Source organism: Drosophila sechellia, chromosome 2R (genome assembly GCF_004382195.2).
Source record: "Drosophila sechellia strain sech25 chromosome 2R, ASM438219v1, whole genome shotgun sequence".
Lineage (NCBI taxonomy): Eukaryota > Metazoa > Arthropoda > Insecta > Diptera > Drosophilidae > Drosophila > Drosophila sechellia.
Genome location: NC_045950.1, coordinates 5,491,890 through 5,514,265, shown reverse-complemented (window position 1 = coordinate 5,514,265; position 22,376 = coordinate 5,491,890). Strand labels below are relative to the sequence as shown.

The 22,376-nt window shown below is 43.3% G+C and overlaps 3 protein-coding genes across 19 annotated transcripts in view; 2 read left to right on the top strand and 1 right to left on the bottom strand.

Moving 5' to 3' along the window:
* LOC6608331 (serine/threonine-protein kinase N) overlaps window positions 1–20,976 on the top strand; it is a 32,549-nt gene extending 11,573 nt beyond the window's left edge. Inside the window, exons 1-13 of one of the 17 annotated variants that reach the window (XM_032716781.1) lie at window positions 3,411–3,592; window positions 4,774–5,173; window positions 5,625–5,946; window positions 7,639–8,177; window positions 13,538–14,842; window positions 15,621–16,271; window positions 17,630–17,839; window positions 17,959–18,155; window positions 18,225–18,573; window positions 18,640–19,011; window positions 19,074–19,181; window positions 19,249–19,389; window positions 19,456–20,976. In XM_032716781.1, coding sequence (XP_032572672.1) covers window positions 4,871–5,173; window positions 5,625–5,946; window positions 7,639–8,177; window positions 13,538–14,842; window positions 15,621–16,271; window positions 17,630–17,839; window positions 17,959–18,155; window positions 18,225–18,573; window positions 18,640–19,011; window positions 19,074–19,181; window positions 19,249–19,389; window positions 19,456–19,599 — 4,641 coding nt within the window. In that variant the 5' untranslated portion in view covers window positions 3,411–3,592; window positions 4,774–4,870 and the 3' untranslated portion in view covers window positions 19,600–20,976. Of the gene's footprint in view, window positions 1–1,549; window positions 1,719–3,410; window positions 3,593–4,348; window positions 5,174–5,624; window positions 5,947–7,638; window positions 8,178–13,537; window positions 14,843–15,620; window positions 16,272–17,291; window positions 17,558–17,629; window positions 17,840–17,958; window positions 18,574–18,639; window positions 19,012–19,073; window positions 19,182–19,248; window positions 19,390–19,455 lie in introns of those variants that run through there. The other 16 variants (XM_032716779.1, XM_032716786.1, XM_032716785.1 and 13 more) reach the window with 16 other exon arrangements.
* On the top strand, window positions 9,703–13,380 carry LOC116800654. Its single transcript, XM_032716797.1, has 3 exons — window positions 9,703–11,005; window positions 11,064–11,492; window positions 11,549–13,380. Exons 1-3 carry the CDS (start codon window positions 10,781–10,783, stop codon window positions 13,154–13,156), a joined length of 2,262 nt encoding a protein of 753 aa, XP_032572688.1. The 5' UTR covers window positions 9,703–10,780; the 3' UTR covers window positions 13,157–13,380.
* Window positions 20,802–21,655, bottom strand: LOC6608330. The gene is made up of 4 exons (XM_032716798.1): window positions 21,486–21,655; window positions 21,341–21,425; window positions 21,137–21,287; window positions 20,802–21,076 (listed from the first exon to the last, which is right to left on the bottom strand). The coding sequence occupies exons 1-4, from the start codon at window positions 21,486–21,488 to the stop codon at window positions 20,974–20,976; spliced, it is 342 nt and encodes a 113-aa protein (XP_032572689.1). The 5' UTR covers window positions 21,489–21,655; the 3' UTR covers window positions 20,802–20,973.
* Between the last annotated feature and the right edge of the window lie 721 nt (window positions 21,656–22,376).

Below are 22,376 nucleotides of genomic sequence, written 5' to 3'. Positions count from 1 at the left end.
GGTCAAGTAATTTGATTTTTTTCGGCACCTTACTTTGCGGAAGCGGGTAACATGAATATGAAAAGTGAATCGATCTTAAAGTAATTAAATATTTTTACATGTATCGATTTTGTATCTTTTGACTTTGTAAAAATGAATCTTCTTTAAAAACAAATACTTTTCCTAATGATGAATGAATGTTGGTAGCTTTGGTACATTGGTACTTTTTATTTTGCGTACTTATTGTAAGTCCAAGTAATAATTTATCAAAGTCTTAAAATTGGCTAGATATGTAAATGAAAGTAAGGAAATAAATGAATACTAGAAACTGTCATTTCCAGTCATATGTGCAGAGCATTTGCAATTCTCCATCTCCATAACCTCCCCTTTATGTACCTTTCCCATGTAGAGTGCGAAAATTAAATCGCTCGTTTGAACCACAAAAATAAAAATAAAAATAATGGCAAATATATCCCCCCGTGTGCACACATGTGTTTTGTGGACGTGCGTGGGCCGATCAAGTGAAAAAGCATCGGATCGGCCAAGGGTACGCTATGGGTTGATATACATATAGTACAGACATATGTTTATGTTGATGTGTGCCCGTGGAGTTTATATGGCTGGCGACCTTGTTTTCGGTTTGATTTCATGTGCGTGCGGCAAACGCTTCGCTGTTTCCTGCCTGCCCCGCCGAATCCCCTTGCTGCTCTGCTGGAGCTTAAATAGCAGGCTCGGTTCGCTTTTCTGTATGTTATGATATTTTTATATTTTTTCGGAGGCAAACGACCGATTAGAAATCGTAAGTTTCATTGTTGACCACTGGTCATTGGTCGCCGGGTCGACCTCTTCATCCCCTCCCCAGTCGAGCAGTTCGACTTCAAAGCGGGCGCCAATTATCAATTTATGAATTGCCGCGGGCCGAATCAAAGTGGTCCATCATCATTATCATTAGTTAACTGAATTTACTCCGACTTGATATACTAATAAATGTTTTTCTCATTTCTTCTCGTTGCAGGTAAATGGAAAATGTGTTTTTGTGTTTGTTTTGAGCGAAATTTGTAGAAGTTTTCCGATAGATAAAAATTCCACATAATGTATCTCATGGATACATAGAGCGCACACGTGTCAGTATCTGTCTGCACTCGCTTCCCTTTTGCATTCGCATGCCAATTTCAAATGCGAATTTCGTTATTTTCCTATTTTATTTTTTCCGAAATTATGTGCGCAAATCGAAAAGCTTTCTAATCGCTTTTCCGCCACCAGAGCGGAGCGTTTTTCCTTCCTAGCATTGCAGTTTGCGACTTGGCAGCGCCTTGACATCGTCGCTTTTTATATTCGATAGATACTCGATGTGTCCGATCCCTATATATATGTACATACATACATATAAGTGTGTATATATGATGAGTCCGTAGACGTGGAGAGGTGGGTGCCTGGTGCTTTTTATTGTGACAAATATTTGGCCAGCTTTCCCACAGCGATACACTTTTTGCGTTGTGTAATTTTTCTTTTGGAAAATGAGTATACAAATTTTCGCATATTTCTATAGTGAGCTAACGAAAAGAAAGAAATTAACTTTAAATATACTGCCAATGTGTAACGTTCGGTGTACGAATATCACATTCAATGCCGTTTGTGTGAGATAAACTAAGCAAATAGTAGAAACCCGTACTATGGCATTGACCATGAACATGGTTTTCCTCAAGGATCTACGATCGCGCCTCAAGGGATATCTGCACGTATGTATTCAAGGATGGTGTTAAAACCAAAGACACGTTGGAGTTTGGGCTAAAACCTAACTAACTTACTTATGTAATGCAAAAGTGTAGTTATACTTATTATTCAAACGAAACCTACTTCCATCCACTATCCGACCATTTGCAGTTGTAACTGAAAATGCCAATTTAATGGACAGGAAACATTCCCTTAAACAAGCTATTGTTATTAATAATTACCGCACTTAAATCGCTAATGTGTTGTGTACATTCCGTTAATTAGTTCATTAAGTCAAAAAAAAGAAGCTGATAAGTGAGTCGAAAAGAGACTGTACGTTCTCACTCGTTCAGTCCATTTCTCCGTTTATTTTCACTCGAATCTTCTGCCCACACAGATGTGGCGTGCGTCAAAAAAGAAATTCATAAATTTTTGAAAATTTATTGAAGTTTTATGACACCGCCCGCCTCTGCGCTTCGCATTTCCCCGTGCTGGGCTGCATTTTTGTGCAACTTTCTCAGTCAGCTGGTGTCATTAGGCATGTTGTGCTTATACATTACATACATATATATATCTCCTTTGTTTCAATGCAACCGCACCGAATCCCGACGTATAATGAACATGTCGCTATATCGCGTATTATATGCTGATTATTCAAGTATGTTGTGTCAGTTGTTTTTTCATTGCTCCGCTATGCTGCGCTTGCATTTTCCTTTGCCTTTCTGTAATCACGTTATGCAATCTCATTTGGCTTTATTACGGTTATCAACATCAAGATGTTTTCAAGAATGCGCCGCTGAAATTTCACATGCGAACACATTTTCCCAGACAAACATTAGCCACACTCAAGAAAAATAAAATAAATAAAAAATCTTTGCAACTAAAATGTATTATTGTGTGCCACTTTTATGGGCTACAAAATACGAAATGTTTATCTAAAGTAGTAGATATAGTTAGGGAAAATTAATTTTTTATAATCACAATTTGCAATTTAAATATAGCTGTCAAATATAAATTGTTTATATTCATGTTTTTAGGGTTAAACAACATATTTTTTAATCACATATTAATATGTAAATTGCACTTAAAGTAATGTATACATTTATACATGTATACTCTGGTAATCAGACGTATAAATATATCTTTTAGCACTTATCATGTCCGGGAACCCCCATATATTTTTTCGGATGCACTTGCGATTTTGCTTAATACTTTATCTGTCTAAATAGACTGAGTAGGTGGGTGTATAGCTGGAATTAAGTGTGGATTGACTTTTGGCACTATCAACTTGTCTGTTTGATGCAGCATGCCGCTCCCAATCGAATTTGATGTTAGCCTAATTGGCAATTAGCAGTGTCTACTTAAAATCTCATTACTCCCATAAAAGATACTCTTGAGTGCGTGCACTACCATCATCTTCCTTCGGAAGGAGATCGATGTTTCGGCACTGGCCAAGACGACGGTTGCGTTCGCACCGAATTGAGTTGCGTGGTTTGAGCTTATCGACGGCAAACGAACCTGTTGCTGCTAAACGATTGCCGTTCGCCACGATTCGTTTTTCGATTTTTCCCCCTCAACAAAGCCACACACGTACACGCCCACACACACATGCGCGCAAACACACACACACACTGGTGTACACATAGCCGCTCGGGTAGCTGGATGTTCTCAGTAACTGTTCGACTATAGACGGGCGTAGTTAATTCCGATTTCCCACCGGAGTTTGATAACGGTGACTCAGAGGTGTCACCTAATTACTGGTTATTAATCTGAACAAGTGCTACGAATATTAACATAACTATCTGTGAAGTGCCAGTCATTCGAATGGAGAATCATCAGCCCTTATGAACTGCAAAAGAACTAATACAAAATGAACAGTGTGCTGTGAATCAAAATATATGTGTGTAAACAAACGGGTCTGGAATTCAAAGTTTCCTGCCAACGTTATCAGTAGTTTCTGTGATAAGAAAACGTTACGCACTCTTTTATTAGGTTTCTGTAAATTCAGGGCCATTTTAATGGTGCAAGAACCTCTTGAGAAATAGCTAGCAAGTTTGAGGGTCGCATTAGTTAGCCCTACAGTGAAGAAATCCAATACAAATACAAATACGAATTCAAAAATATTTATAATGAGTTTTCCATAAACAATTGTTTATTGAATAGTGTTTACTCTGTACCTCTCTGCACTTGCCACTTTGTTTGGGCCTACATATATGCACATGTTTTGCAGAACGTAGATTTCAACAGGAATTGAAAATAAACATATTCAATCGATAGCACAACTGGGTAACTTTTGTTGCCTATGGCTCATTGTGTAAATATGTACAGGCGGTTTGCCCTTAAATACCGAATTTGTGAATGCGAGAAACATTCAATTGCTTTAATTTCTTGTTTTTGAGAACATAAAAATGGGTTCATATGTTTCTGACAGATAAGAATGAACTTGAACTTCATGAATGAGTTTATAGGAGAGTTCACTTTTGAATTTTGTTGGTTGGATAAATTGAGTAATTTTTGTAGCAGAACTTTATGTTTGTTCTTAGTGTTTAGTCGAGGAACTGAAGACGAATAAGAAAGAACGCGAACTCACAAGTTAATAGAGAATAAAAGATAAAGGCACGTGAATTTAATCAACGCGTTTAATTGAATTCCTTTTGAGTTTGGTTGCCAACTGGCTTTCCATTCAAGCAGACTTTCGCCTATCAAACAGTTTAGTTAACTTCATTCTGATATCTAAATTCGCCGAGAAAGTGTAGCAAAGACGATGACATTCAATTGAAAACGATCGATCGATTAGAATTCCAATTTGCATAGCAGTTACTGTCGGCTTGTTCGCTTGTTTCAAGTGACACCTTTGTCGACTTTTCCCGGCAAAGAATCGAGTGGCTATCAGACAGAAGCAATCGAGAACCGTTTAATGAGAAAGCCAAAGAAACTTGTTGAACTACAAGAAAAAAGAAGCACAAGTAGGCAGAAGAACCCGGAGGGGGAGGCAAAAAACATTTTCCAGATAAGCGGCAGTCGGAGTCGTGTGAATAAAAGTGTGTGTATTTTTTTTCTTTGTGGGTCCGGCTGTTCCAGCTAATTACCGTGAACTTGTCAGCGCACACAAAACGGCTGTAAAATGACCAAAGTGAGGTAATAAACGCGGCGAATTAACGAGAAACCCGAGTGAATAATGTCCAAGCTGGTGAAGAGAATCCGCAGCATGATCAATCCAAGCAGCCAGCGGGATCGCGAAGATACCACCTCGGTGTCCGCTTCAGAGGGCTTCGGTGCTCGCAGGAAGTGTAACTCGCTGCCCCGAAGGAGCAGTAGACACCCGACCGCCCGGCGATCGAACAGTGGTCTGTGGAATCGACTGGTCACCAATGTCTTCGGACCGGAAGATTCGTATGACTTTGACAACGATGGCGACAGTGGTGGTGCCGTATTTTACACCGATTCGGTGAACGGTTCAAACTATGAGATATCTGCAGAAGTGAGTTAGTCGCACTAAACTGGATGACATTTTATAAGATTTTAAGACAATTTGACTGGAGGTTACAACTTTTTAATTATAGAACCATTATATTTCCATATTTCGGATACAGTTCTTCAAGTATCTTCATCTTCGTGGGTTTTAAATGCTTTGTGGCAATTCTGCACTTGAAATACTGCATAATATTTAAAGAAGAACTTTGTTTAATTCAACTGCAGTTGTTGACTTTTAATTAAATTAACTGCAGAGTATAAAGATGTCACTCTTTTCCAGAAGAGGCCGAAGTTTGCAGTATTTTATACGGTTTTTAATGTTTATTTAAAGTCTGATCGAAAAAGCTCAAGTGTACTGTTCAGTGCTTTGAATGTTTTGAGTATCAAATACTGTAAACGAATTTAATTTCGAATGTGTGTAAAAGCTTTTTCTCATTACCCTTTTTTCTCACCCACAGGGCGAATACATCAAGCATCCCGTTCTGTACGAGCTCAGTCACAAATATGGTTTCACAGAGAATCTGCCGGAGAGCTGTATGTCCATACGGCTGGAGGAGATCAAGGAGGCCATTCGGCGAGAGATCCGCAAGGAGCTGAAGATCAAGGAGGGCGCCGAGAAGCTACGCGAGGTGGCCAAGGATCGGCGATCCCTCAGCGATGTGGCCGTTCTTGTCAAGAAGAGCAAAAGTAAACTTGCCGAACTGAAGTCCGAGTTGCAGGAGCTCGAGAGTCAAATCCTCCTGACATCGGCCAACACCGCCGTCAATAGCAATGGACAAGGTGAGCATCCATCAATTTCCACAGAGATTGGGTAACTTTTCCTAGCGCCGTCTCGCTTTTCGTTTCGAAAACCCACTAAAAGCCAGACTTTCAAAAAACCAATCATAAACTGTTGCAATTATACGAGAGCAAAAGTTTCATGCAACAAGTTTTGTGGGCAAGTGTAACGAGTCAAGTGTATTCCCAATAAAAACGAGGGCGTGGCCAAGGGGCGGGCGGGGTCACAAGCGAAGCTATAACCAAAACAAGCTCCAAGAAAAAGTTTGGACACTGCGATGAAGTTAAGAGATGTTCCTTTTTGTGTAGAAGATGAAGATAAGGTCGTGTAGTGGTGAAGTTGTTAGTTAATTCAATTTCATGCTCGTTGTAAATTGTAATTCAATCAACCAAAATGTTTGGTACATACTGGGCTAGTTGGGATTTCTAGGTCATGTGGTTTCCGGGCAAGCAATTTAAACTAAGGAATGAGTAAATTCTGTATAAAACTGTTTTTCGTAAACAAAGATATTTACTACAGGTGTATTCAAAAATTTGTATTAGAGATAGTCAATTCCAATAGATTTGAACTAAACATATACAATAGTCTTCTAAAATTTAGTGACATTTAGAGCAGAGACAATTTAATTTAATAGTTAAAAGCTATAATTAATAATAGTTTTAATTAACAAACCATTGAAATTTTTGACCAAAAGAAAAAAACCGAACAAAAATGAAAGTACATCGTTCCGAAAGAGAGTGACATCAAAACCTCACGAATGCTGCAATTGTTCGGGGTTTTTGGGAATGGTTAAGTCCGTCTTTAATGAGTCTTTGTCACGCATTTGCTTTTTTTTTTACCTTTGCCACACTTTTCTTGGCCCATCACCTAATGCTTCATGGTGGTGACAAGTGAACATTGTGTTGGGTGTTAAAGATCTGATTATCGCTTTATATATGCCCTCGTATCTTTAACAAAACACTTTGTGATAGACTCGGCGACGGACGAAATGTTTTCTTCGTTTTCTTCGGGTTTTGTGAGCCAACCTATTGACACAACTGCCGTAAATGTGATACGTTTGGTTTGTTTACATTTCCGAGTGGAGACAGCGTTCTGGCATTCTATATATCTGCTTCCGTGTTTGGCCAATCCCCCAACAGAAGCATGTGCCCCACAAGAACCCTCCAATGTGGCATTGTGTGGCGCCAGCGTCGACTTTCCATACGTCAGACGATTGACATGTTTGGCAGCTGTCGAAGAATGCTGCACAAATGCCGATTCTCTTTGAATAAATAGCTGGCGCATATAGATCCAAACACACATATTTTTAGTTTGTGCCAAACAAATGGCCTTTCAAAAATAAACAAAGGGCATAAACAAGTTTTGGGCTTTTTTGCCGAGGAAATTTGGATCGCTGCTGTCTGATTGATTTTTTAGTTTGCGTTTATTTATTATTAAAATAATAATACAACAGCTGCTTCTAACTTGACAAGCAAAAATCAAAAGATTATATGTTGTTATCTTGTTGTTATATTCTTTCATCTATAAAGTGGGTTTAAAAGTCCTTATCCTACACTGGTATTGATAGTTTTGAATACTTCTAGTGCAGTAGTATGCGTATCTAAATCTATAAAAGGTTTCTACGATAGAAATCATTCAATACTTCTTACAAAATTCAGATTAATATTGAATCTAATCGTTCCCATTTCTTTCAGAATCGATCACTGCCTGCATTGACCCCAATGGCGGCTTCTTGGTCAGCGGTGCGGTTGGTGGCTTGGGCGGCGGAAGCACGGCTCTGGAGGGCGGCGCACCGGCCACTGCCAATGACAAAGTGCTTGCCTCGCTGGAGAAGCAGCTGCAGATTGAGATGAAGGTGAAGACCGGGGCGGAAAACATGATCCAGTCACTGGGCATCGGATGCGACAAGAAGCTGCTGGCGGAAGCCCACCAGATGCTGGCCGACTCGAAGGCCAAGATTGAGTTTTTGCGCCTGCGCATCATCAAGGTGAAACAGAATCGCGAGCAGGCGGATCGCCTCAAGGCATCGCGTCAGATGATCGACGAGCACGGCCAGACGATCGGCGGGAACAACAGCAGCCAGCCGCAGAGCCTGGAGACGACGCTGGAGGAGCGGATCGAGGAACTCCGCCATCGACTGCGGATCGAGGCAGCCGTCGTCGATGGAGCCAAGAATGTTATCCGCACGCTGCAGACGGCGAATAGGGCACCGGACAAGAAGGCTTTGCAGGAGGTGAGTTCTATCTTTTAAATCTCGGTTGATTACCTGTAGATATTTAAGGGAAACTTGTAGACACATTGTCTCGTTTATTTATAAGCTTTTATATCTTCGGTAAATGATAATCTACATTTTATTTAATAGAAGCCTAGAATCTAAACTTTAGATAACTTTATATTTTTGGATGGCAGTTGCTATGGTAGCTTCTATTGTGGAAGTTCTACTGTTCTTGGTAATTCACAAAGATTCGGTATTTATGCTAATACCAGAGTTAATTAGAGCTGGCTGGTAGCCAGGCGGACACATAACCCTGCGAGTATTCCCCCGCTAAGCTGAAATCAGGTGTGCCTGCCGCCATATGGCCACACGACGTATGAATCATATTTGAATTATACGTGCGTATACGTGATTTTTTCCCAACTTGTGGCAACGTCGTGTGAAACGAAACGGGAAGCGGGAAGGCGGCAAGTAGCTAATTATGCGGCTGCTTTAAATATTTTTCACTTCGTCCGCTTTCGTTATAATTTCAAGTTTTTTTTTAGTTGTTGTTGTCGTTAACTGTCGTCTCATTAATTAAACGGACGTGGAACGTCGCCATTACTAGAGCCGAAGAAAAATGATTTGGCAAGTGTGCGCAGGGCCTGCCCTAATAATTTTGGCATTAGCTTTTTAGTTCATTTCAAATTTTTTAGTTAATGGCATTGCTGACAGAAAGATGATCCCAAAATAAACGCAAGACAAGCATTTTTTTCAAATTTCACAATGCATTTAACACTGAACATATGTGCAGGGACATACTATAGATACACATTTTCTTATTTCCCAATGTCTGCGTTTCCTGTCGCGTGGCAAGCTCGCTTTTTGATTTATCTTTTCACCGATGCTCGTGCGGTTTTTTAGACGTATACGTACGACACTTAGCTTCCGCAGAAGCTACAACAACAACATGTTGTCCGGGCTGTGGCCTAAATATTCTATTTGCAGGCCCAATTTTCATATTTATTTGTTCTGCGATGCGGTTGCATCTGTCAGATGCAGAAATAAAAAGTCGAGAGCAGCGGTGCGTTTCATATCAATGGGAACAAGTTTTCCTTAACGAGACTAGTGATGGAGTTCTGTATTTTGGGATTTTCGGTTAGCAGGAATTTTCTATAGTACCGCTTTTCTTAACGCATACCAAGTACTTTTCTTGCTGTGCATCCGCATATCGCAGAAGTTATTATACGATCTGCTAAACAATAAACACAAAACTTCAGCCGCTGCCCTTTTGGCCATTTGGAAGCGTTTTGCTAAACATTTTTAGAACTATGCCGTACGCTGGCACACAAACATTGCATATATATATAAACCCGTCTATATGTCGGTGCCTCTGCTTAATCGGCCAAAAACGAGAAACGTATAAAACCGTCATAAGAATCGGAGCGCAAAGTTCTCTGGCCAGCATATGGGAAAATTTGTTGTTCAATGTGCGTGTGCATGTGCGTTTCTCTAGCGAATTTTCCCCAAGCAGCTTTTCCTTGGCGTTCAGTTTGAGTTGGATCGCCGTTGGCTACGTGCGACGCCGCCTGGTCTTTTCCGATATTTTATAATTATTTTTTAATTGCCGCGTCTTTCCTTACGTTGCGTTCGTGTTCCTTTGTCTCTAGTGTTAAATAAAAAAAAAATCCACTGAATGTGGAATGAAATAATAATAAAAATAATAATGAAATAATCGAAGTAAGCTCGCGAAAGGCACGCACACACGCTATATAAGTGGGAATTCACTGGCTGAGCTTGTCATTAACTCCTCGACATTACGCATACGCAGTGTATGCTGCAAGTTCTATGCGGTTATCCACCCGAAATTGCGTAATTCTCTGTTTTGGATAGTCAGCACAGTCCGCACTCAGTTTCTCTGAATTCTTTTTGGGGTCATCTTGCAATTTTGGCGTAACGAAAAATAAATCTTGTTAAAAATAAAATCACATAAATTTAGAAACACGAATCTTACAAAAGCTAAGAAAAACCGAAAGTGTTTTCGTTCCGCCCCATCCATTTGCTAACCCCCGCGACTATAGTGTGTGTGCGTTTTTGTCGAATGAAGCTAAAAATAGTCAAAACAAAAAAACCAAATTAATATAGTTCAAACTGACTGTAACGAATTTTACGGTTTATTAAAACGAAAAAAAGATTTAACTAAAAAGTGGTGTAAAAAATACAGGATTTGAAAAAAAAACCCCGAGAAATTCAGATCATTATAAACATTAAAAGAATTGCTTGAGTTCGCCTAAATTGTATACAATTCCAAGGAAAAGTTTTAAAAATTATAAACAATGTGTGGGGATGTTACCACAAATTGTTGATATAAAATTACCTTTAAACAGCTGGAATTCAACAGGCATTTAAGCCTTTAATATATAGCATTTATTCAATGTTTGGTCGACAATAGGAACTATCAAAGCGGCTTCTCGATATTTTTAGCAGGAATATAAATTTCGTGTGTGACGTATATATATATATATATAGTATAAAGTGCGTGAGTGTCTTTATGTGAATATATCGATGGCACCTTGATCCACACCATAACCACAGCCAAAATGTGTTCATGCCACGACCGCAAAACAAGTGCTTAGGGAGTCATGAGCACGCCCACGCCCATTTCGGGGGCGGTTCAGGGCCAGGAGGTTCCACTGCCTCATGAACTGACCGCCGAGTGGACCGTGCGAGCACATCTAACTTTTGCCCGAGCTGGTGAAACGGTGCAAAAGGAGTTCAGTGCTCCGGAGACGGTGCATCCGATGCGTGTGGTCTACAAGTGGTGTACGCCCTGCGAGGACCCAGAAACAGAACAGGATGTGGACAAGGCAAGTCGTGACGGGAAAATCTTCCAAACTTTATTTATATCCTTAAAATCATCTACAGACAGCGGCTACTGCGGGAACCAGCTTCCGTTCCACAAACTCCTCGGCCACCACGAATGCGGACTCGGCATTTGGCAGCCCACATGCTTCGAGAGCGCTTAACAAACCACCTGTATCCACTGATTGCGCCGCTCCTCTGGGAGCCACTGCTCAAGTGTGTGGAACCCGCTGCCGCAGCACCTGCAACATTATGGTGTCCGCGGTGGCAGATTTCTTGCCGCAAGAGGCGGGAACCGGGTCAGTGAATGAGCCCTTTGTGTATCACAGCAAAGTGCGAGCACAGCAGCTAAAGGATGCCTTCTCCCAGACAAGCGACACGGAGGAGCAGCCAGCCAAGAGACGTCCGGCTTATGAGCAACGAAGGGCCACCACCGAAGCACTGATGAATTTTGCCAGCAAGCGACAAGCGGAGGAGGCTAACACCTATGTGGTGCGGTTTTAAATTCATAATTGATTTTTCACTCTCTAACTTATTGCAATCCTCAGCCAACCTATTCGCCCATGCCCACAACACCTTCGTCTACATTTAAGTCGGCATCGATGTCGAGAATTCCACCGCTAGCTGGCAACATAAGCCAAGGAACAGCTCCTAAAATACCCAATTTGGGCGAGAAGAAACCCCGCACTGTTCACATCGATGTCTACTGCACCGGTTCAGAAGGTGATGAGGAGGAGGAAGCCGATGATGAGAGGCAGGCAGATGAAGAGCCCTCCAGCTCCTCCGACTCCGAGCTGGCTGGTAGCAAGCGATACGAGCTGGACTCGAATTCCACCCCTCAAACCGTGCTGAACAATGAGCAGATGCTACTGCGCCATCAGAGAGTCTCTGGGGGAGCTATGCCCAGGCGTTTGGCTCAGAATCAGGGGAAAAACAAAGTGGGAAATCAGCAGCAAGGCAATCTAAATTTGGGGCACGCCATTACAAAGTGCAGCACAGCCGAGGAAGTGTGCGAGTCCAAGCAGTTGCTTTTCCGCAAACACATTGGTGATCAGCGGGCGGCCAAATTGGCCAATCTACGCCAGAAATACATGCGCCAGCCCAGCGATGAGACCATCAGCAGCACATACCCTAATTCCTCGAGGTCTACGATGCCAAGGGATGCCACCTGCAGCAGCATTTCCAGTGCCGTGGGAGGAACGGATTGTGTGGATTCATCCTGGAAGGATACAGACGATATAGATACACCATTAGCCTCTTTTGGCTTGACCAAATCCGATAGCTTTGACTATGAGAACTCGCTTGATCGCCTGCGGATAAGCCAGATGGAGCGCCTTTGGTCCCGCCAGCACTCTTTGGACCAGGGTCACGCACAAACCCATCTGGGAGCACCATCCCCACATGCCCTGCAGACAATCACGGAGGTGCAGTCGCAACGAAGTTCTTTTCAGCGAAGCGATACCATACCCTCGGAATCGGATGGCTTCTCCGATGCCAATGGATTCAATACCTATCCGGGCAGGCAGTCGCAATTGCAGCAGATCTCGCACTTCCCTCGTAATCGGCCTGGTTTTCTGCAGTTCTTTGGACCCTCCGGTGGTCCCGGCGTTGTAGCACAACCCACTCCGCCAGCCACTGCACCTGTTCAACCCGCAGCGTCCGCTACTACGGATCCGTTTCGTCTGCTCCACCCGAGTTTTCGATGGAAGAGCGAAGCGCGCGATAACCTGAGCGTGCAGGTTGCTTCCGGATCACCCTCTTCCGAGCGTAGTTCGCCACAACTCCTGTCCGCTGCGACCACAGTGGTGCGTTGTGGCAGTGAGGCGCCGCCAAGCACCACATCCGCTAGTACTTTTGGGACCACAGTGACGCCTTCGCCAATTGCAGTGCGGCGTTTTGAAATCTCACGCGACAGTCCAAGTCTCGCTAGTGAAGCATCCACTTCGGTTTCCGGGTACACCCACGAGCATTTGGAGAAGGCGCGTCGCTTCGGCAACGTTGTGGCCATGAGAAAACCCGGCCATCATGTAGGACCCACCAAGAATCCGAATTGCCAATGCGAAAGCTGTCAGCGTTGGCTGGCCGAGAGGTTTCAGCTGCGCGGAAGAGCATTCTCTCTAGGCGAGAAGCCCTTATTAAGACGTCCACAGCTATAAAATCACACCGGGCTTACTTTTCTTTGTCTTAGGCTTGCATTTAACACATTGCTTTTCAGATTGATACGCTCCCTATTAACCCAACACCCAAATCCGAACCTAAATCCAACTTTATTTCCGATTAGTTGTAAGCCATGTAAGCGAATGTTCCTCACGCAAAACACAATTTGTGCGCTGAATCAATTTAATGTTGTAATAAAATAAAACAATAGTTTTAACTAGAACTGTATCTTTTATTTCGGTGAATGAAGAAAGAACAAACTTATTTTAAATAATATATGTTTTATACGGTTCGAAAATATTTGGTATTGTGTCAGATGGAAATGAAATTATTACTTGGTTGAGCAAATTATTAATTAGTTTTATATTATTTTAAAACAGGCCCATGGACGTTTGTCGGAATCGTCGCGAAAACTAGATCTCTTGCGCTACTCCTTGGATCTACGACGCCAGGAGCTGCCCGCTGATTCGCCCGCCGCCCAGCTATTAAAAACGGAGCTGCAGATCGTCCAGCTATCGACCTCCCCAGCTCCGGTCACCTACACATCACTGCAATCCGGACAAGCGGGCATACTCGGCGGAAAGCCGTACCAGTCGGTGTCTTCGCTTGGACGCTGTGCCAGTGTCACCGGAAAACTGGAGGTTCGCTTGCTGGGCTGCCAAGATTTGCTGGAAGATGTGCCCGGTAGATCGAGGAGGGACAAGGACAACAACTCCAGTCCGGGTGATTTAAGAAGCTTCGTCAAGGGCGTCACCTCGCGCAGCAGTTCAAAGAGCTATTCAGTAAAGGATGAGACCTCCATTGAGATCATGGCGGTCATCAAGCTGGACAACATCACCGTGGGCCAGACATCGTGGAAGCAATGCTCGCAGCAGGCCTGGGATCAGCGCTTCTCCATCGATCTAGACCGGTCGCGCGAACTGGAGATTGGAGTTTACTGGCGCGACTGGCGATCCCTGTGCGCCGTAAAGGTGCTGCGCCTGGAAGAGTTCATTGACGATGTGCGACATGGCATGGCATTGCAGCTGGAGCCACAAGGTCTGCTATTTGCGGAGGTCAAGTTCTTGAACCCCATGATTTCACAAAAGCCAAAGCTGCGGCGCCAGCGTATGATCTTCAACAGACAGCAGGCAAAGAACATATCGCGGGCCAAGCAGATGAACATCAATGTGGCCACATGGGGCCGCCTGCTTAAGCGGAATGCTCCTAACCATGTGCACATGGGATCGGTAGGATCTGGATCTTCTCTAACCGGTAGCTCACCTATGGTGGTTGGTGGGTCTCGCGACTCTGAGTCGCCGATTTCGAGGACTCCCTCATCTGACGCACTGGTGGAACCGGAGCCCTACACGCCCGGGGAGCAGGCACAGAACTTGGAATTCGATCCTGATGCAGGAATTAATGAACACGTGGAGACGCCAGGTGAATACCCGGATCCGGCGGCCAGTGGTCTGAGCGGAATGCGACCCCTGTCCATGCACATGCAGGGAATTAGTGTGCTGCCCCCGGAATCGCCACCCGTGGCCACCGGACCAGCTGGACGGCCCAATACGCTCAGCTTACAGATGCCGGGTGCCAGTAAAGGACAGGTGATTCAAGGCGGCCGGACTGCGGCACCTACAACGGCGCCACCGCCACCACCTGTGCTCAAGTCGACATCCACCACTCCGATATTGGATCAGGAGGTAAGTTTGCTCATTTATTTTGCAATGCGATCCGTGTACAGTTCAGTACTTGACCGACCCTGTATGAAGATCTGCGTGTGTACTTAGTAGCTGGTTTGATCGTTGTGCCTGCCACTGCTCCTCCACCCACGCTCTCATGTATTTATTCACCACCCACCCACTTATGCACACACAAGCACTCAATCTGTACAGTCATCACATTATCAAATTTTGGTGTTGGTTTGGCATTAAGTATCCCTCTAATCTGTACATTTGGAACGGTAGCCGCACTCCATACAGAATCATGAATGTTCGCATAATTGGCAGAAAGTTTTACGAGCTTCAGTATGAATCACGAGATATTAAAAAGTAAATCTAATTAGAATAAATATTAAATAATAAGAAAAACATTCAAATGACTTAAAATTATAAAATTAATTTACTTTACTTTTGAACTTTTTAAACCCTTTAAACGTGAACCTATTATATTTCAAAATTTCAAGTAGTTTACGCTTAAGATTTTTCCGCCTTCTCTGCTTTTGAGATTTCACCTTATTCATCGTCATTATCGTTCACTTTTCACTCTATATCCTCTACTCGCTTTCTTCAAGAAAAGTCTTTCCCTTCCTTGCCTCGATAATCCTATCGCCTTCTTTATTCATCTGCCCATATTCTTCTTATTTGGCCCACCATCATCATGTTCTCTATCTATCTCTCTCTCTGTATCTGTGTGTTTGTGTGCCCGTCTCGGTTTCCGTTTTCCGTACCGTATCGTCATGATTTCGTTAATCGCCGACAGCTGCAGGATGCCCTGCACGAATTCGATTTCCTGTCGGACCTGGACTCACGTCCCACCACGCTGCGTCGACTGCTGAAGGAGCAGAAGATGGCGCTGGATGCCGGCGCGCTGGAGAACCTGCTGCTGCAACAGCAGCAGACTGAGCAGCAGGCGCTGCAGCAGCGCCAGCGCCAGGAGCAGTTGCGTCTGCAGCAGTTCCAGGAGGCGCAGCGCCAGGCGATCCTGGACCTGTGCGTGAAACAGAGAGAGCCCGCGGAGCAGACATCACCCACCCTTGCCAACCAAACGCCGTCGTTCCCACCGCTTGCCAGCAATCAGATCATGCCAAGCTTAAATGCCCGCCCCAGCCAAAGCCAAAGCCCAAACCACAACGAATTTCAGTTGCAGCCGCAGCCACCACATCCCGCCCAGAAACCGACGAATCCCGAACTACCGTCCGCTGTGGAACAGCAGCTGCACCGACCGGTCCTAATCCTGCCGCCCGTGGTGCTCCTGGGTGGTCGGGAGGAGGACCGTTCGGTGCCACCATCGCCACTAGTCGAGTATCCCGACGACGACGACGAGTATCTGTACCGGGGCAGCAACGAAAACCTGGGCACCCGGCTGCACTCCAGCCACAGCTCCAGTGCCGGCGATCGTTTCTGTGTGGAGGTTAGGAGGTTTTTCATTTCCTGGTTTGGTTTCCGGTTTAATTTCTGTTCTCCAATTTCTGATTTATTTTCTTTTTTACTTTTTAATTTTACTAACCTTATTTTCTTACATGTTTGTTTTGTTCTTATTACGCGTTGGGTTACCTGTTTCTTCTTTAAATGTGTGTATGTTTTTGATTTGGCTCTGGACAAAAAAAGAGAAACATTTGAAGCCCCAAAAATTGTTTATAAACATTTGACTCATAAACACACACATTCGCACTGTAATCAATGCGCATTCACAAGCACCCCAAAAAAACTAAAGTCGTAGTGGAACTAACTAAAAGTTTAGCTTTGAATGTGACTCACCATTTAATTAACAGTGTTAAATAGATTGATGTAGTTAGTGGCTTGAATTATACATAGTTCCTATTGAAAGGAAGAGCTCTAAATTGGCAATCCTAATGGCACAGATGTAAGCTGCACAGCTTAACTAAACGTAGATATAGCGTTTTTAAATGATTAAATAACATATTTTTCAATAATAAGCAACTTGAGAGCTTTAGAATTTGTTTTAGATTTAAAATTTCCCACTTATTTGAGGAGGAACCAATATGATCGACGCGAAATAAAAGCTAGAAGTGACAATTTTAAACTCTTTAAATAGACGCGCTTCTGGCGAATGACAGCGAAAAGATCAGAGGAAAGAAAAGGGGATATTTCTTGGGAGAATTGGGTCTTTAGGAGGCACCCGAAAGTGCGCCACTTCACGTGCCAATGTTCGGGAAATGTGTTCTTTTATCCCACCCACGCCCACCTTCCGTTTCGCCCCCCCTCTCACGTTGCAACGTCAGTGTTGCCCATTTCCATTTCCATTTTCATCGAAGATGTTTGTCCCTGTGTTCGCTTACCTTTGTATCTATGTGTGTCCCAGCTATGTACTCATCGTTATGTGCGCTGTTGTCACATTTTCCTTTCGGCTGGTCATTTTTAGACCCAAAACAACGACGCAAATGCCTGGCCTCTGGTCATGACTTTGGCACTTGTTCTCCTTCAGTTGGCCGGCGCGGTTTTGGCCATCCCGCCTAGGTGTCGTATCCGTGTCGGTATCGATCGCGATGTAGGAACGTTATGATTGTGCCAACCTTCCATGTGCTCGGCCAGGTCTTGAGGCAGATGTTTGCGGTCCAGCTCCAACAGCAGCAGCAGCGCACTCATAATCAGCTCCATTACCTCGACTTGTCGCCCGCGCGAACCATCAACCAACTGTTAGTGTGTCCATGCGCATCCAATCCTGTACCTCCCGCTGTATGTGTGTTTCTTGGGTTCAATCAAATCCCCGATCAATCTACCATACTATGAAGAACCATCCTCTTGCAGGCCCGTATTAGTCTTGTACATATTACCCTCGAACCGATCAATGCCAGCCGGACGACCAGTTGCCTGATCGAGGAGGTAGCCGAGCCGGATTCACAGCCGGAGATTAAGCCGGTGGCAGAAGCGCAAACTGCCAAAGTTTCCGAGGCTTGTGTCGAAAGTATTCTCCTCGAGACAGTTGAAAAGTTAGAAACAGCAGACCAGGTCCAGCAGGTAATCGCCAGGGAATTAAGTGATTGGATTCACCAAGCTCTCAAGTTGTAGCCACTAATAAATGTACACCCAACGCTACTTTCTTTGATGACTAAAGTGTATCTTCTTGTGCGCTCTAGGTCATACCACAGTTGGGCAAGCTTTACGTGGGCAGTAGCCAGCAGCAGTATGCGCAGCAATCTTCGCCCATCATCCAGGAGCCACCGACTCCAACCATTTACGGAAACAGCGCCGCTGCCGGAGCGCCGCAGTTCCAGCAGCCCACCCAAAGGCAAGAGAAGCAGCCTCCACAGCAGCAGCCCATCTACGCTAACCAGTATGAGCTGAATGTGGCCAAAGCGGCAGCTGCAGCTTCTGTTTACTCACCCAGCTCCTCCACCACCAGCAACTCCAATCAACAGCAGCAGCGCAGGAATGTGGCCCGTGGCTTGCAGTATCGTGAATCCGGAGGGCTCGAGACCGGCCGGGCTGGAAAGCAGCCTCCCAATGCCGGCATGTTGTCAATGGACAACTTCCGTTTGCTAAGCGTTCTGGGACGCGGCCACTTTGGCAAGGTGATTCTGTCCCAATTGCGAAGCAACAACCAGTACTATGCTATTAAGGCGCTGAAGAAGGGAGACATCATCGCCCGCGACGAAGTGGAGTCCCTGCTTAGCGAAAAGCGCATCTTCGAGGTGGCCAACGCCATGCGTCATCCGTTCTTAGTTAACTTGTATTCGTGCTTCCAGACTGAGGTAAGTAGAGATAAGCTGAGGGGTTATAAATTGTATAATAATTTGTTTACATTTTCATCGTGCTAGCAACACGTATGCTTTGTGATGGAATACGCTGCTGGCGGAGATTTGATGATGCACATCCACACGGACGTGTTCCTAGAGCCGAGAGCCGTTTTCTACGCCGCTTGTGTGGTTCTGGGCTTGCAGTACCTGCACGAGAACAAGATCATATACCGGGACCTGAAGCTGGACAACTTGCTTTTGGACACGGAAGGATATGTGAAGATCGCGGACTTTGGTTTGTGCAAGGAGGGCATGGGCTTCGGTGATCGCACGGGCACATTCTGTGGAACGCCCGAGTTTCTGGCTCCGGAAGTGCTCACGGAAACTTCATACACACGAGCTGTGGATTGGTGGGGCTTGGGTGTGTTGATCTTCGAGATGTTGGTTGGTGAGGTAGGTCGAATGCAATAAGCTTTAAAAATACACTTTGTAATAATCGTAATTAATGATTACAGTCCCCATTCCCTGGTGACGATGAGGAGGAAGTATTCGATTCAATTGTCAACGATGAGGTGCGCTATCCGCGCTTCCTCTCGCTGGAGGCCATAGCCGTGATGCGTAGGGTAAGCTGATTGATTGCATAAGTTACTATTCGAAAGCAGAACTTAATTCCAATTTTTTTTTTTGCAGCTTTTGCGTAAGAATCCAGAGAGACGCCTGGGATCCTCGGAACGGGATGCGGAAGATGTTAAGAAACAGGCATTCTTCCGGTCGATTGTGTGGGATGACCTGCTCCTGCGAAAGGTTAAACCACCATTCGTGCCGACAATTGTAAGTTAAATTGCAACATTTAATATAAAATGTCATATTTTAACATTGCTTCCAACTGCCTTGCAGAACCACTTGGAGGATGTGTCAAACTTTGACGAGGAGTTCACGTCGGAGAAGGCTCAGCTAACGCCACCGAAGGAGCCGCGACACTTGACCGAGGAGGAGCAAGTGCTCTTCCAGGACTTTTCATACACGGCCGAATGGTGTTAGAAGCTCGTTGTTAGTTCAAGGATTTACCAACGGGCCTAGCCCGATCGTTGTAGCCTTTGGCTTTTGCTTTTACTTGTGTACGAAATTGGTTTCGAGTAATTTTACTTGGCTTTGGTAGTCGATGTGAGTTCAATATTTATACATGAAGGCAGCATGATCATACAGATACAGGACATATATATTTATAAACGATATCTACATAGAAAATACATCTACTAACGAGAGAACTTTTGATTGTTGCTCACTGGCCGAGAGACCAACACAAACCAAAATACCTAGTTGTCCACGTTGTGGAAAAGCAAGCATTTGTCAATCATCCATGCAACCGGTTAAGCATACAGTACCCTGAAATCATCCCACATTGTCGTTGCATTGTACAGCATATAGAGTTGTTTCCTTTTCCAAACACGAGAACGCATTGAATAGTCTGACAAACCCTAGGAAAGCCTTATACGCAAAGTTGTAGTTTTGGAAATTGTTTTTTAAGACCGGATACAAATAGATTTTATAGATGAGAAGTGGATGTCTACACCCCAGAGCAGTCATTGCGACTTATTTTCATAATCAACATACAAGAACAAAGATATATTTTATACATATATTGCATGCACATCCCAGGAATCGTCTAGCTAAACGAGCTCATCTTCTATACGACATGCAAACATATTTATCTAGTAAAGTGAGAGAAAGTGAAATATTTACAGTTTTAACATGTAAGCCCTGTAAATTGCCTTGCGCGTTTTATCAACTCCCCAGCCCATTGCCCGAGTTGTGTTATAATTTAAACATATTTTTTACGTCATATACAAACGCAAACATTTGTTATTTATTATTATTATAACTATTATACAAGAAACTGTATTGCTTTGAGCATTTTTATTCGACGCTAGATCGATAATTGTAAACAATTTGTTTTGCATGCGCGGTGTGCTTTAAACCGGATATGAGGATCAGAAAACTTATAACCGCTCAACGGGATGGAGTTTGGAAATTCCGTGGATGGATGGCATGCAATCGGATTGTTGTACTCTTAAGATCTATGTTGTATTTAATGTAACTTTTAGTTCGACTTAAGCTTGTAATAATCGATTATTGAAACGTAGTCTAAGCTATCATTATGTGAAGATAATTATTGATAATTACAATTATGATAACGATTTTGCACCCCTCATGCGAATCGAAACGAGTATAAAAAGTGCAGATCTTCTATTGTCATTTTTATTATGATTATGCTCACAACTTGCGGCTATAATCATCGATTTAAGTTTAAATCTGGAAAGTCGGATTGGTTCACATCCAGTCACATTGTTTAGTTTCAAGTTGTGACTGTAATTATATTTATGATATGATTTTAAATAAATGTATCTATCGCTATTATTTAGCTGCTGTTTTTGTCGACTGGTTTTCGCTGAGACCTTCGCTCATATGATAATACAAAATATTGGCGGTATTGTCCACAATGGCTACAAATATATTGCTGCTAGGAAATAAAGTCGTTAAGATCATACAAATTTAATTCCGGATTTTTAATACGCACCGTTTTTTAAGCTTTTCGTGTAAAGATTTTATGATTCTGAAGTCGATTGCCTTTGTGTGCAGAACCGGTATATAAACTTTATCGTTTTTCATCAAATAAAAAACTTTCAGGTTGGAATCATAGTTGGGTTGAAATTCGGCGCTTTGTTCCTCTAATGTATAATAATATTTATTAAATTGAAAATAAAATACACTTGACTCTTACCATTTTTTAAGTCGTTGTATATTTGAAAACCCAAAGCGGCGGTCAAATCATCGGGGCATACAGTTGTGAAGTCATTGAGTTCCAGCTGGAAGTCAAGCGAATACATTACAGTTTGAGAGCAGCCAGTGACGGTATATTGCCTTACCATGGCCGAAAAAACAGTGAATGTATTACGGTGTAGCTATTTTTGTGAGTAATAGGCATAGGTAGTTATATTAATTGGTGTAATTTAAGACTTGCAGTTTTAACAACAATAACTTTTAACCAAAACTTATGTTCTGCGTCAGATTCACAACAGCTGTTGCGAAGGGCTGCCAACTGCGCGCAATCTTAACCTAATGTTACTAGTGCTGTGAAGGCCTAAAACGTTTGAATGTTGGCGCGATTTTAATATATTTGAATATAAAGACTAAAATGAATATAAAAAATAAAAGAATTTGAATGACGTTTAAGAAAGAAGCAATTTTAATGCTAAGAATCGAAAGAAGGTACAAATTGCCCATCTGCTAAATGCCCTATCAAAACATAATCTTAGTATGCAGACATTGTCTTTGTCTAGACAAACTGGCAGCGCAACTTGATTCCTCGACAGCCAGAAACGCCCAACCCCAAGGATCCACAACTCGCAAGCTCTGTGAGCGAAGACAAGAAAGAGGCAACAAATTATGCTAAGTAGATGCAGTTGGCCGGAGAAGGGGCAGCAGAATATGCATGTGGGGCAGTTTCCAAGACATTTCCCCAGCGCTTTTCGGAGTTTCCCCAGTCCCTATACGTCTGGTCCCAGTGATAAGGGTTTGGCAGCCGCATCCAAGGGATTTCCACATGCGCATATCAATGGGCGTCTGCGATAAGCAACTTATGCTTACTGAAATATGGAAAACAGTCGTCCGCAGTAAAATGCAAAATACAGTAGAACATAGAAAATAGTTTAAATAATTTGAAATGTCTAAACTTTTTACTTTCATAGACTAGTAGTTTTAAGCTTAACAAATGTAGATTGATTTGCTCAAAAATTAATGTTAAAGGTCTCAAATGC